Source organism: Salmo trutta, chromosome 14 (assembly GCF_901001165.1).
Source record: "Salmo trutta chromosome 14, fSalTru1.1, whole genome shotgun sequence".
Classification (NCBI taxonomy): Eukaryota; Metazoa; Chordata; class Actinopteri; order Salmoniformes; family Salmonidae; genus Salmo; species Salmo trutta.
This window is the reverse complement of record NC_042970.1, coordinates 40958306-40972727: the sequence shown is the minus strand read 5'-3', so window position 1 is coordinate 40972727 and position 14422 is coordinate 40958306. Positions and strand designations below refer to the sequence as shown.

General features: G+C 43.2%; 1 protein-coding gene across 5 annotated transcripts in view; it reads left to right on the top strand.

Annotated features, from left to right (window-relative positions):
* pbrm1l (polybromo 1, like) overlaps positions 1 to 4706 on the top strand; it is a 35478-nt gene extending 30772 nt beyond the window's left edge. For 2 of the 5 annotated variants that reach the window (XM_029775875.1, XM_029775874.1), the window contains exons 26-31: positions 275 to 473; positions 818 to 958; positions 1526 to 1687; positions 3084 to 3148; positions 3279 to 3486; positions 3723 to 4706. In XM_029775875.1, the coding sequence (XP_029631735.1) occupies positions 275 to 473; positions 818 to 958; positions 1526 to 1687; positions 3084 to 3148; positions 3279 to 3486; positions 3723 to 3886 (939 nt within the window). In that variant the 3' untranslated portion in view covers positions 3887 to 4706. The remainder of the gene's footprint in view (positions 1 to 274; positions 474 to 817; positions 959 to 1525; positions 1688 to 3083; positions 3149 to 3278; positions 3487 to 3722) is intronic. The other 3 variants (XM_029775876.1, XM_029775878.1, XM_029775877.1) reach the window with 3 other exon arrangements.
* Positions 4707 to 14422: the final 9716 nt, after the last annotated feature.

The window sequence follows — 14422 nt, the reverse complement described above, 5'->3', positions numbered from 1 at the left end:
CGGACACTACAGATGTTTTTGTGAGAAAGATTTTCAGGATGTCTCCTAGTCTGACAAACACCTCTGTAGCTCTGCCACCTTTCACCGCAGATGCGGTGGATTGAGACGCAGCCCATGCAATAAAAAAAAAACATCTTTAGCTTTATACAGATGAATGTTATGGGGTGTTTTTTTTATTATGCTAATTAGGTTGATGCAGGTGGGTGGACATTGACTATTAATTAACATGGGTGTTACTGTTCATTGACTGGTCTACCCCCTGTTTCCCTCACAGTCCACTCCCAAGGCAAAGGGCGTTTCTAAGAAGGAAGGAGCCAAGAGGAAGGTCAACATGAGTGGTTATATCCTATTCAGCAGTGAGATGCGTTCAGTCATCAAGACCCGCCACCCTGACTTCTCCTTCGGGGAGCTCAGCCGTCTGGTGGGCACCGAGTGGAGGAACCTGGAGGCTCCCAAGAAAGTAGAGTATGAAGGTAGGAAGGGAAGCATGCTAGTACTGAGGCATCTCTATGGAGACTTTGTTTCACCAGTGGATTCATATACCGGTTGAGATCTGCAATCAGATTGGTGATGACAATAACCAGGTTTCCATCCAACCTTTTCATGCGAGTAAAGTACATGTTGGATAAAAAAAAATGTCACGTCAGGCCTGCTAGAAACAGCTAATTTGAAGGTAAACTTTCCAAATGTCGACAAAACAAAATACGCTAGTCCATATCCCTAGCCAAACATCTGACAAACTTGGAGTGTTTGGAATGTGGAATGTCCCTTTAGTGTTATGAATTAATCCAAGTCTGCGTATTGTTGTTTGTTCCAGAGCGGGCAGCCAGGGTGGTGGAGCGGCAGGAGAAGGAGAGGGCAGCCCAGCAGCAAGCATCCCCGAGAGCAGGTACCCCAGTAGGGTCCATGATGGGGGTGGTGCCTTCGCCTAGCCACATGGGAATGATGCCTGGTCCAGGTAACCCCTTCCTCACAGAGACCGACATCCCAAATCAACCGCTAGCCCCTAAGCACCCAGATCTACAGTGCCTAAAGGGTAGTGGCTAGGAGAGATTTGGGATTCAGGGAGATGGCACCATTGCTTGGGACTTAGCAGCTACCTGGGAAATAATTAATCTGGACTGCTAAAACAATTCAACCTTAATTTATTTACCCTCTTCCCCTATCCAGAAATTGCCCATTCAAAATTGTCCAGTGGCTTTCAACTGCATCCTCATTATAGGCTGGGATTGTTTTCGTCTCTGTTGCTGCTAATTTTAATTTAGTATTTCATCCCTGTTTTATATTTTGTTTTGCATTGAATCAGAGTTTGCATGATCCAAATCAACTGCATGACCAAAAATAGTATTTGTATTATTTTAAACTCTTCTTTACAGTAACACCCATGCTTGTTTTACTTACTAGCTTGTTTACCTTAATATTTTATCATTCATTAATATGTAGTGCATGTCTTTTGGATAGTCAGTTGCATGTCACTTATGCATGGGTATCGTTGTTGTCATTCCTGGCCCCGCCTCCTCCTAAGGCATGATGGGAGCTTACGGCCCCCCCTACGGCATGCCCATGCAGGGCCCCCATGAGGGCTTGCTGGGTATGGGCCCAATGCCACCTCACCATATGGGCCCGATGCCCCCCCAACACCTCCAGCCAGGTATGCCTGGGTACCACCCTGGCATGCCCTACCCGGGTAAGGACCCCACCTTCCACTTCAGGCCAAGGCCACACCTGTCCTGGTCAGTCAGTAGCTTCCAGTCAGTCATGTCTTGGTCTCTCCTGCTGGAGGGGTTTACCTGGTCCACAGACAGGCTGTGCTGTGGTGGCCCACTGATCATTCATGCTGCCAAGCCTGGTCTCTGTCTGTTCCTGAGATGGGAAAATGTATACCTGAGTTGGCGAGGTCCAGGTTGCAGAACAAAACACTTTGAAAAGTAAAGGTAGCTAGACATTCTATTGCTCTGCATCAGAGCTACCGTTTCTATTGGAAGTCTACAAATTAATTGTAATTTTTTGTCATCAATCAACACCTAATACTACATAATGTCAAAGTGCTAAGAAAATTATATAAAGGAATACACTTTTTGGCCTAAATGCGAAGCCTTTTGTTTGGGGCAAACACATCACTGAGTAACTGCCTCCTTTCAAGCATGGTGGTGGCTGCATCATGGTATGGGTGTGCTTGGGGAGTTTTTCAGAATGAAAAGAAACTGTATGGAGCTAAGCACAGGCAAAATCCTAGAGGAAAACCTGCTTCAGTCTGCTTTACACCAGAGACTGGGAGAGGAATTCACCTTTCAGCTGGACAATAACCTACAACACAAAGCCAAATCTTTCACTGGAGTTGCTTACCAAGAAGACCGTGAATGTTCCTGAGTGTCACAGTTTTGACTTAATTATCCTTGCAAATCTATGGCAAGACTTGAAAATTGCTGTCTAGCCATGATCCCCAACACCTTGACAGAGCTTGAATAATTTTTAAATGAATAATTTGCAAGTATTGCCCAATGCAGGTGTGCAAAACTCTTATGAGATTTAGCCAAGAAGACTCACAGCTGTAATCGCTGCCAAAGGTGTTTCAAACATGTATTGACTCGTGGGGTGAATGAACACTTATCTAATCAAGGTATATTAGTGTTTTATTTTTTATTTATCTAAAAAATAAATGATATTTTTCTTCCACCTTGACAGAGTATTTTGTGTAGATCATTGACAAAAAAATGACAATTAAATCCATTTTAATCCCACTTTGTAACATAATAAAATGTGAAGAAATCCAAGGGGGGGGTTTGTAGACTTTCCGTAGGCACTAGTGGGTAGCGACCTTCTCTACAGGGGTTCCACCGTCCTTTACCTCTCCTCTACACATTCGCACAGTATTACTGTTCCATCTGCTCGTATATCTCGGAATCCATGGTCAGCTCAATTAACACATGAACAAACATGTAATGCATGTGGAGCTATATGACTACAAATAAAAAAGCGCACATTTATTCTACAGCATGCATTCTATGCACATCCACCATGTTATACATCCTACACTAACAATGCATGTTGTTGTGTGTGGAAACTCATTGTTTTTGTGATAGGTATGATGGGTCCTGGTATGAATGGCATGCAAGGAAGTCCCGGAGGCCACTACTACATGCAACAGGTAAAAGCCTAACTTATTACTAAGAACTACCAATGAGCTACTGCACTCATTAGTTCCATATACGGTGTATTGTACCCAAATGCAGTGGAAAAGCAGTGCTCTTATTATGTTTTCCTGTATCTCCCTTCAGCCTGGGATGTTTAGCCCGGGGCAGCAGGCTCCTCCACCCTACCCAGGCCAGCCCGGCCAGCCCTCTCACCTCCAGCCCATGACTCCCATGTTTGTAGCTCCACCGCCCAAGACACAGAGGGTGCTTCACTCTGAGGCCTACCTCAAGTACATCGAGGGCTTGAACGCAGAGACCGACACAGTCAGCAAGTGGGACCAATCTCTCAAAGGTATATTTCTAATCACACATGTGCTGTTCTTATCTACGCACCTGTACTGCAGCATACTGAATTAACTCCAATGAATTGAGCGCACCAATTTCCTTCTCCCTCTATTCCCATGTATTCTCGGTCTCTTGAATAGCTGTCCTCTTAGGTGTCCTTTATTTATTGACTTTCTACACTTCTGTTTGTGGATGTGTGTTGTGGCATGTGAGCAAAATGGGTAAAGTCTGTCATTTCCACAGCGCGTCGGAGAGATGCCCACCTGTCCAAAGACCAGGAGAGCAGGCTCCCTTCCCATTGGCTGAAGAGCAAGGGGGCCCACAAGACGATGGCAGATGCACTGTGGCGACTGCGGGACCTGATGCTTCGAGACTCACTGAACATACGTCAGGCGTATAACATGTAAAAAACCTGAAACTGCTGGCCGTGTTCCTGGCTGACTTCATTGCACACACCTGCCAGATCTTACAATGCCTGGATAGGTGTTTAACATTAGCTAACCACATATTTTCCCGCGCAACAGACAGCAAGTGGTCCACTAATACAGGACTAGTAAAGGCCCAGTACACTACTTTTGTGGAGATATATATATTTGTTGTTATTATTTTGGGGGATTTTTCAGGGGGTGCTACAGCACCCTCCGCACCCATACTTTGCGCGGCTATGCAACCACTGGGCTTGCTTGGGTCCTGTGTGGCTTTTGGTAGAGTATGGCGCTTGCAACGCCAAGATTATGGGTTCGAATCCCACAGGTGATCAGTACGAAAAAGTACAACAATTATGCACTCACTACTGTAAGTTGCTCTGGATAAGAGCATCTGCTAAATTACAAAAATGTAAATGTGAAATGTTCGACAGTGCAGGCGACTGCTGACTGACTGATCTACTATTAAGCTTGCATCATAAATAATGACTCATTTACTTGTACATCAGTCACAATTTACCCATGATACATCACGGTTTTGATGCTCTCAAACACAGCCATTGTCTCTCTCTCTCTCACTGTCTTCATGGAATGGACAGGACAGACACAGGAAGAAAAATGTGGTTATAGAGAAGCAATATTTTATAGTGAATCAATCATGGATTTTATATTTTTTGAGCATAATAAGCTTAGGTTTGTGTGTGATTTTTCTCTTTTGTATCATGGTTGTAAAGATTTCTCAATGTTAAAGTTCTTAGCAGCTTATGGTCATTCACTGACAAAATAAATGTGTTGAGGACAATTATGGTGGTTTCGTTTGATTTGTTTGATCAATCCATGCACCATTAGGTTTATTATGAGAGATATCCCTCATGGAGATTAGTGATGAGCATTATCATTTGACTCCATTCACGTATAAGACACTTATCATTTGACTCCCAACGGCTCTTCATTCAAAATGTTTAAAAATGTACCTAGCACCATGACTTTTTAAAAATCTAATGTAAAGCCCAAAAAGTAGGCGACCATTATGTCAGATCGTCTTACATTCAAATAAATGTTTACCTGGCCAAATTATTAGATCGCCTGCAAAAAAGGGAAATGAGAATGATTATGTAACTTATTTTCAGATAATCCGTTTTGAATCTCAAAAAATAGTAACAATATGCAAATCAGGGAGCCAAACCAACATCTTTCGCCGATGCGATTCAGTTCCCAACGTTCACCTAAAAGAGCCATTCGTTCGCAAGCGACCCATCACTAATGGAGAATCACATACAGTAGTTGTGGCCACTCATTTCTGTCTGTCTGCAACATGCTCTCAGAGCATTTCGTATTATTCTGTACGTAAATCCAAGACACAACATTGGCAGTAGAATGGCCTGTACTGAAGAGCTCAGTGACTTCATAAGACGCTACCTTTCCAACAAGTCAGTTTGTCAAATTTCTGCCCTGCTAGTGCTGCCCCAGTCAACTGTAAGTGCTGTTTTTGTGAAGTGGAAACATCTAGGAGCAACAACTCCTCGGTTGCAACACTCACTACCGAGTTCCAAACTGCCTCTGGAAGCAACATCGGCACAATAATTGTTCATTGGGAGCTTCACGAAATGGTTTTCCATGGCCAAGCAGCTGCACACAAGCCTAAGATCACCATTTGCAATGCCAAGCATCGGCTGGAATGGTGTAAAGCTCTCAGCCATTGGACTCTGAAGCAGTGGAAACGTGTTCTCTGCAATGATGTAACACTGAAACATGCATGAGAGCTTCAGCTGTTCCAGACAACTGTGTGATCACGCTCTCCACAGCCGATGTGAGTAAGACCTTTAAACAGGTCAACATTCAAAAGGCCACAGGGCCAGATGGATTACCAGGACGTGTACTCTGAGCATGCGCGGACCAACTGGCAAGTATCTTCACTGACATTTTCAACCTCTCCCTGTCCGAGTCTGTAACACCCTGTTTCAAGCAGACCACCATAGTCCCAGTGCCCAAGAACACTAAGATAACCTGCCAAAATGACTACTGACATGTAGCACTCACGTCTGTAGCCATGAAATGCTTTGAAAGGCTGGTCATGGCTCACATCAACACCATTATCCCAGAAACCCTAGACCCACTCTAATTTGCATACCACCCCAACAGATCCACAGATGATGCAGTCTATTGTACTCTACACTGCCCTTTCACACCTGGACAAAAGGAACACCTATGTGAGAAATGCTATTCATTCACTACAGCTCAGCGTTCAACACCATAGTGCCCTCAAAGCTCATCACAAGCTAAGGACCATGGGATTAAACACCACCCTCTAGCAACTAGATCATGGACTTCCTGACGGTCCACCCCCAGGTGGTAAGGGTAGGTAACAACACATCCGCCACGCTGATCCTCAACACGGGGGCTCCTTGTGTGCGTGCTCAGTCCCCTCCTGTACTCCCTGTTCACTCGTGCCTGGCCGTGCAGTCATGACTCCAACACCATCATTAGGTTTGCTGATGACACAACAGTGGTAGGCCTGAACACCGACATTGATGAGAGAGCCAATAGGGAAGAGGTCAGAGACCTGACCGTGTGGTGCAAGGACAACAACCTCTCCCTCCAACGTGATCAAGACAAATGAGATCATTGTGGACTACAGGAAAAGGAGGACCGAGCACAGCCCCATTCTCATCCAAGGGACTGCAGTGGAGCAGGTTGAGAGCTTCAAGTTCCTTGGCGTCCACATCACCAACAAGCTGACATGGTCCAAGCACACCAAAACAGTCGTGAAGAGGGCACGACAAAACCTATTCCCCCTCAGGAGACTGAAAAGATTTGGCATGGATCGTCAAAATATTTTACAGCTACCCCATCGAGAGCATCCTGACGGGTTGCATCACTGCCTGGTATGGCAACTGCTCGGCCTCCGACCGCAAGGCACTACAGAGGGTAGTGTGTACGGCCCAGTACATCACCGGGGCCAAGCTTCCTGCCATCCAGGACCTCAATACCAGGCGTTGTCAGAGGAAGGCCCTAAAAATTGTCAAAGACTCCAGCCACCCTAGTCATAGACTGTTCTCTCTGCTACCGCACGGCAAGCGGTACCGGAGCGCCAAGTCTTGGTCCAAGATGCTTCTAAACCGCTTCTACCCCCAAGCCATAAGACTCCTTAACAGATAATCAAATGGCTACCCAGACTATTTGCATTGCCCCCCCCCCATACTCTGCTGCTGCTACTCTTATTTTATTATTATTTATGCATAGTCACTTTAATAACTCTACCAACATGTACATATTACCTCAATTACCTAGACACCGGTGCCCCCGCACAATGACACTGTACCGGTACACCCTGTATATAGCCCCGCTATTGTTATTTACTGCTGCTCTTTAATTATTTGTTATTCTTATCTCTTGCTTTTTTTAAATGTATTTGTATTTTCTTAACTGCATTGTGACTAGTACATTTTAACCTACTAATAACCTATTTATTTATGGCTGAGTAACTTCCTTGTTGTGTTGTGCAAACTAATGTTATTTTGGCTGTGTAAAGATTACGGGTCTTCCGCAACTTGGCACTTCAACTCGGCATTGAAGTTTACCAAAGTAACCCCATCTCTGGCTGGCCTGAGTTCCTTCTTCATCCACGGAGTGTCTCGTCTAAGCCGCTCCTTTTTGCTCTTCGTCTGGCTGTCAGTGGCAGCTCAACAATCCCCAACCCGCTCTCTCAATCGACCTCGACACCCAATCTACTCACACGTGAAATACTCACATTCAGACTTACATATACGCTGTCCCTCTCTCCCCTTACCTTCATTGGGCTCTATTATTTACATTTGTCAGAGAAAATGACAATTTTTGTGGTATTGCTTTGTGCACTGACTTTAACGAGATCTGGAGAAAACGAACATTGTCGCTGGGTGAGTACATCTGACAATGTGCTCTCCCGTCCATTGGACATTTTGTTTGCAGGAACTCGCTCTTTTTCACTCGTTCCACTCGTCCAAGTGCCGATGTATTTGTGGCATGATGTGAACATTACGAATTTGTGTCACTACCAAAGTCTAATGGTTTTAAATGACTGTTTTGTATTGTCTGGAAACTCACTTGTGGACTTCGCTTGCAGTAGGTCTCTTAAAAAAGAGAAGCCGTGCAACGTTATTAAACAGAGGTGCCTAGTTATTATTTTATTGTTGATATCAGGTAACGTGCAGCCTAACCCTGGCCCTGACATGCAATGCCTCCAAACCCCCTCTGATTTTAAATCAAGATCTGGTCTTGGTATTTTTCATTTAAATGTACGCAACCTGGTGTCAAACATGGATGGGGTTAGGATTTGGGCTAAATCAACTGATGCTGATATAATTGTGTTTTCTGAAACCTGGCTCAGCAAGTCTGTTCTTGATACGGATATTTGTATAACTGGTTACAATGTTTATCGCACTGATCGGGTTAAGAAAGGTGGGGGTGTGGCTATATATGTAAAAACGAAATTTCCTGTAAGTGTGGCAAAGTCTGAAACTATTTGTAAACAGTTGTAATTTCTTGCTTTGAATATTGAGGTTTCAAAGGGTCTTTCTATAACTGTGATTGGCTGTTATAGACCCCCCCTCTGCTCTCGGTGATGCATTTTCTTCTTTGACGCACCTTATGTCTAAACTTCTTTACAGTGAAATGATTTTGATTGGTGATCTCAACTGGTGTTGGTTAATGCCGGTGTCTGATGATTTAAAAATGTTTTGTAATTCTATGAATCTTACCCAGTTGATTAACTCACCCACTCGCCCAAATCTAAAATGCCCAGATAAATCTACCCTGATTGATTTGATATTGACAAATATTTGATATTGAAAAATGCCAATCTCAAAGCTGTCACCCCTGGTGAAAATACTTGAAACCCTTGTGAGTGACCAGCTAAAAGAGTTTTTATATACTAACTCTATTTTATCAATGTACCAATCGGGTTTCAGGAAGAAGCACAGCACAATTACAGCAGTCATGAAGGTTTTAAATGATATCACTGAAGCTCTTGACAAGAAACAGCATTGTGTCTCACTTTTTATTGATCTCTCTAAGGCTTTTGATACAGTTGATCATGCTATACTAAGGCAGTGTCGAGTGTAGGTCTTTCAGAGCATGCAGTTGCATGGTTTGTTAACTATCTGTCTGATAGAACTCAGTGCACTCAATTTGATGGGCTTAGGTCTGTTAAATTGTCTGTCTTAAATGGTGTGCCCCAAGGCTCTGTACTTGGTCCTCTCTTATTCACTATTTATATAAATAATTTAGACAAAAATGTCCAAAATGCACAACTTCATTTTTATGCTGATGATACTGTTATTTACTGTTGTGCTTCATCTCTTACAAAAGCTTTCCAGAACTTGCAAACTGCTTTTAATACTGTTCAACATACCTTGTCTCAATTGAAGCTTATCCTCAATACTGACAAAACAAAACTACTGGTGTTTTCTAAAGCAAGAAATAGACCTCTGAACCTTTCACCTATTACTGCCTGTCAGGGCAAGGAGATTGAGGTTGTAACCTCATATAAATATCTTGGAATTTTGATTGATGATGGCCTCTCTTTTAAAATGCATATTCAACAACTTACAAAAAAATTGAAGCTGAAATTAGGATTTTATTTTAGGAATAAGGCTTGTTTTTCTTTTGAAGCCAGGCGGAAGCTAGTATCAGCTACATTTATGCCTTTACTAGACTATGGGGATATTTTATATATGAATGCTTCCGCTCAGTGTTTGAGATCAATTGACACTCTTTACCATGGCACTCTGAGATTTATTTTAAATTGCAAAACCCTTACGCACCACTGCACTTTGTATACCAGGGTTGGCTGGCCTTCTCTAGTCACTCGTAGGCTCAGTCACTGGTATACTTTTATTTACAAAGCCATTTTGGGTTTACTACCTTTTTATTTGGGCATTTTTATTGTTCAGAAATGTGGTGGGTACTCTCTTCGTTCGCGGGACTTTATCCTGCTAACTGTTCCAAATGTCCGAACTGAATTTGGTAAAAGGGCTTTTATGTACTCTGCGCCATCGTCTTGGAATGCCTTACAAAATACTTTTAAACTGGATGAACTTGTCCCGATTGGTATTTTTAAATCACGGATGAATGATCTGGAGACTGATTCCCTGACCTGTCAATGTTTTTAATTTGCTGTTTTTGATTTTGTTATATTCTTTGTTAATTCTATGGTTTTTACTAGATTACTTGTAGTTTTTCATGTTGTTTGTCTGTAATTTTTGTAATGACTTGGCGCTGCCTATCTTGGCCAGGACGCTCTTGAAAAAGAGATTTTAAATCTCAATGAGCCCTTCCTGGTTAAATAAAGGTTAAATAAAAATAAATAAAAAAGGGCTTGTAAGTAAGCATTTCACTGTAAGGTCTACACTTGTTGTAATCGGCGCATGTGACAAATAAAATGTGGTTTTAAATGTACTTAACCTCTACAGGATCGTTCAGGATCGTTTTTTGTTTGTATTTCTTTGTATTATCTTTTACCAGATCTAATGTGTTATATTCTCCTACATTCATTTAACATTTCCACAAACTTCAAAGTGTTTCCTTTCAAATGGTATCAAGAATATGCATATCCTTGCTTCAGGGCCTGAGCTACAGGCAGTTAGATTTGGGTATGTCATTTTAGGGTCCAATCCTTAAGTATCAAAAGTAAAAGTATAAACCATTTAAAATCCATTATATTAAGCAAACCAGACGACACAATTGTTTTTTTTTTATTGATAGATTTTTTATTTATTTTATTTCACTTTTATTTAACCAGGTAGGCCAGTTGAGAACAAGTTCTCATTTAAAACTGCGACCTGGCCAAGATAAAGCAAGCAGTGCGACACAAACAACAACACAGAGTTACACATGGAATAAACAAATGTACAGTCAATAACACAATAGAAAAGTCTATATACAGTGTGTGCAAATGAAATAAGATTAGGGAGGGAAGGCAATAAATAGGCCGTAGTGGCAAAATTATCACAATTTAGCAAATAAACACTGGAGAGATAGATGTGCAGAAGATGAATGTGCAAGTAGAGATACTGGGATGCAAAGGAGCAAAAATAAATAAAGAACAATATGGGGATAAGGTCAAGTTGGATGGGCTATTTACAGATGGGCTATGTACAGGTGCAATGATCTGTAAGATGCTCTGATAGCTAATGCTTAAAGTTAGTGAGGGAGATTTGAGTCTCCAGCTTCAGTGATTTTTGCAATTTGTTCCAGTTATTGGCAGCAGAGAACTGGAAAGAAAGGTGGCCAAAGGGGGAATTGGCTTTGGGGGTGACCAGTGAAATATACATGCTGGAGCGCATGCTACGGGTGGGTGCTGCTATGGTGACCAGTGAGCTGAGATAAGGCAGGGCTTTACCTAGCAAAGACTTATAGATGACCTGGAGCCAGTGGGTTTGGCGACAAATATGAAGCGAGGGCCAGCCAACGAGAGCATACAGGTCGCAGTGGTGGGTAGTATATGGGGCTTTGGTGATGAAACGGATGGCACTGTGATAAACTGCATCCAATTTGTTGAGTAGAGTGTTGGAGGCTATTTTGTAAATGACATCGCCAAAGTCAAGGATCGGTAGGATAGTCAGTTTTACGAGGGTATGTTTGGCAGCATGAGTGAAGGATGCTTTGTTGCAAAATAGGAAGCCGATTCTAGATTTGCTAGGCGGGCGGGCAGGTGCGGGTAGCAATCGGTTGAAAATCATGCATTTAGATTTACTTGCATTTAAGAGCAGTTGGAGGCCACAGAAGGAGAGTTGTATGGCATTGAAGCTCGTCTGGAGGTTTGTTAACACAGTGTCCAAAGAAGGGCCAGAAGTATACAGAATGGTGTCATCTGCGTAGAAGTGGATCAGAGAATCACCAGCCGCAAGAGCGACATCATTGATGTATACAGAGAAAAGAGTCGGCCCGAGAATTGAACCCTGTGGCACCCCCATAGAGACTGCAAGAGGTCCGGACAACAGGCCCTCCGATTTGACACACTGAACTCTGTCTGAGAAGTGGTTGGTGAACCAGGCAAGGCAGTCATTTGAGAAACCAAGGCTGTTGAGTCTACTGATAAGAATGCGGTGATTGACAGAGTCAAAAGCCTTGGCCAGGTCGATGAATACAGCTGCACAGTATTGTCTTTTGTCGATGGCGGTTATGATATCGTTTAGGACCTTGAGCGTGGCTGAGGTGCACCCATGACCAGCTCAGAAACCAGATTGCATAGCGGAGAAGGTACGGTGGGATTTGAAATGGTCGGTGATCTGTTTAACTTGGCTTTCGAAGACCTTAGAAAGGCAGGGTAGGATAGATATAGGTCTGTAACAGTTTGGGTCTAGAGTGTCTCCCCCTTTGAAGAGGGGGATGACCGTGGCAGCTTTACAATCTTTGGGGGATCTCAGACGATACGAAAGAGAAGTTGAACAGGCTAGTAATAGGGGTTGCAACAATTGCAACGGATAATTTTAGAAAGATAGGGTCCAGATTGTCTAGCCCAGCTGATTTGTAGGGGTCCAGATTTTTCAGCTCTTTCAGAACATCAGCTATCTGGATTTGGGTGAAGGAGAAATGGGGGAGGCTTGGGCGAGTTGCTGTGGGCGGTGCAGAGCTGTTGACCGGTGTAGGGGTAGCCAGGTGGAAAGCATGGCCAGCCGTAGAAAAATGCTTATTGAAATTCTCGATTATCGTAGATTTATCGGTGGTGACAGTGTTTCCTAGCCTCAGTGCAGTGGGCAGCTGGGAGGTGCTCTTATTCTCCATGGACTTTACAGTGTCCCAGAACTTTTTGGAGTTTGTGCTACAGGATGCAAATTTCAGTTTGAAAAAGCTAGCCTTTGCTTTCCTCACTGCCTATGTATATTGGTTCCTAACTCCCCGAAAAGTTGCATATCGCGGGGGCTATGCGATGCTAATGTAGTTAGCACACCACAGGATGTTTTTGTGTTGGTCAATGGCAGTCAGGTCTGGAGTGAACCATGGGCTATATCTGTTCCTGGTTCTACAGTTTTTGAATTGGGCATGCTTATTTAAGATGGTGAGGAAAGCACTTTTAAAGAATAACCAGCCATCCTCTACTGACGGAATGAGGTGAATATCTTTCCAGGATACCCGGGCCAGGTCGATTTAGAAAGGCCTGCTCACTGAAGTGTTTCGGGAGCGTTTGACTCTGATGAGGGGTGGTCGTTTGACCGCGGACCCATTACTGACGCAGGCAATGAGGCAGTGATAGCTGAGATCCTGGTTGAAGACAGCAGAGGTGTATTTAGAGGGCAGGTTGGTCAGGATGATATCTATGAGGGTGCCCGAGTTTACGGATTGTTGGGATGTACCTGGTAGGTTCCTTGATAATTTGTGTGAGATTGAGGGCATCTATCTTAGATTGTAGGACGGTCGGGGTGTTAAGCATATCCCGGTTTAGGTCACCTAACAGTACAAACTCTGAAGATAAATGGGGGGCAATTAATTCACATATGGTGTCCATATCGCAGCTGGGGGGTCTGTAACAAGCGGCAACAGTGAGAGACATTTCTGGAAAGGAGGAAGTTTTAAATGTAGAAGCTCGAACTGTTTGGGCACAGACCTGGCTATCATGACAGAACTCTGCAGGCTGTCTCTGCAGTAGATTGCAACTCCACCCCCTTTGGCGGTTCTATCTTAGCGGAAAATGATATAGTTGGGGATGGAAATTTCAGAATTCTTGGTGGCATTCCTAAGCCAGGATTCAGACACGGCTAGGACATCAGGGTTGGCGGAGTGTGCTAAAGCAGTGAAAAAAACAAACTTAGGGAAGAGGCTTCTGATGTTAACATGCATGAAACCAAGGCTTTTACGGTTACAGAAGTTAACAAATGATAGCCCCTGGGTAATAGGAGTGGAACTGGGGGCTACAGGGCCTGGGTTAACTTCTACATCACCAGAGGAACAGAGGAGGAGTAGGATAAGGGTGTGGCTAAAGGCTATTAGAACTGGTTGTCTAGTGCGTTGGGGACAGAGAATAAAAGGAGCAGATTTCTGGGTGTGCTAGAATAGATTCAAGGCATAATTTGCAGACATGGGTAGCCAGGAGCACACTCCAACACTCAGACATAATTTTCAAACAAAGCAGGTGTTTTTAGTGAGTCCGCAAGATCAGACACATTATTGATGTCCTGGGATGTTCTCTTGATAAGTGTGTGAATTGGACCATTTTCCTGTCAAAATGTAACCAGTACTTTTGGGTGTCACAGAAAATGTATGGAGTAAAAAGTACATTATTTTCTTTAGTTATGTAGTGAAGTAAAAGTTGGCAAAAATATAAATAGTAAAGTACAGATAACACAAAAACGTAGTACTTTGAAGTATTTTTACTTAAGTTCTTTACACCGCTGCTAAAAAGTAGTTGCAAAGTTGATGTTATCCATGACGGGATTCGAACACGCATCCTATCGGTTGCTAGACGTTCGCCTAATACACCCACCTATCAATACAACCTGCTTCCATCTTATTTTATGTAATGTGCCATACTAATTTGAG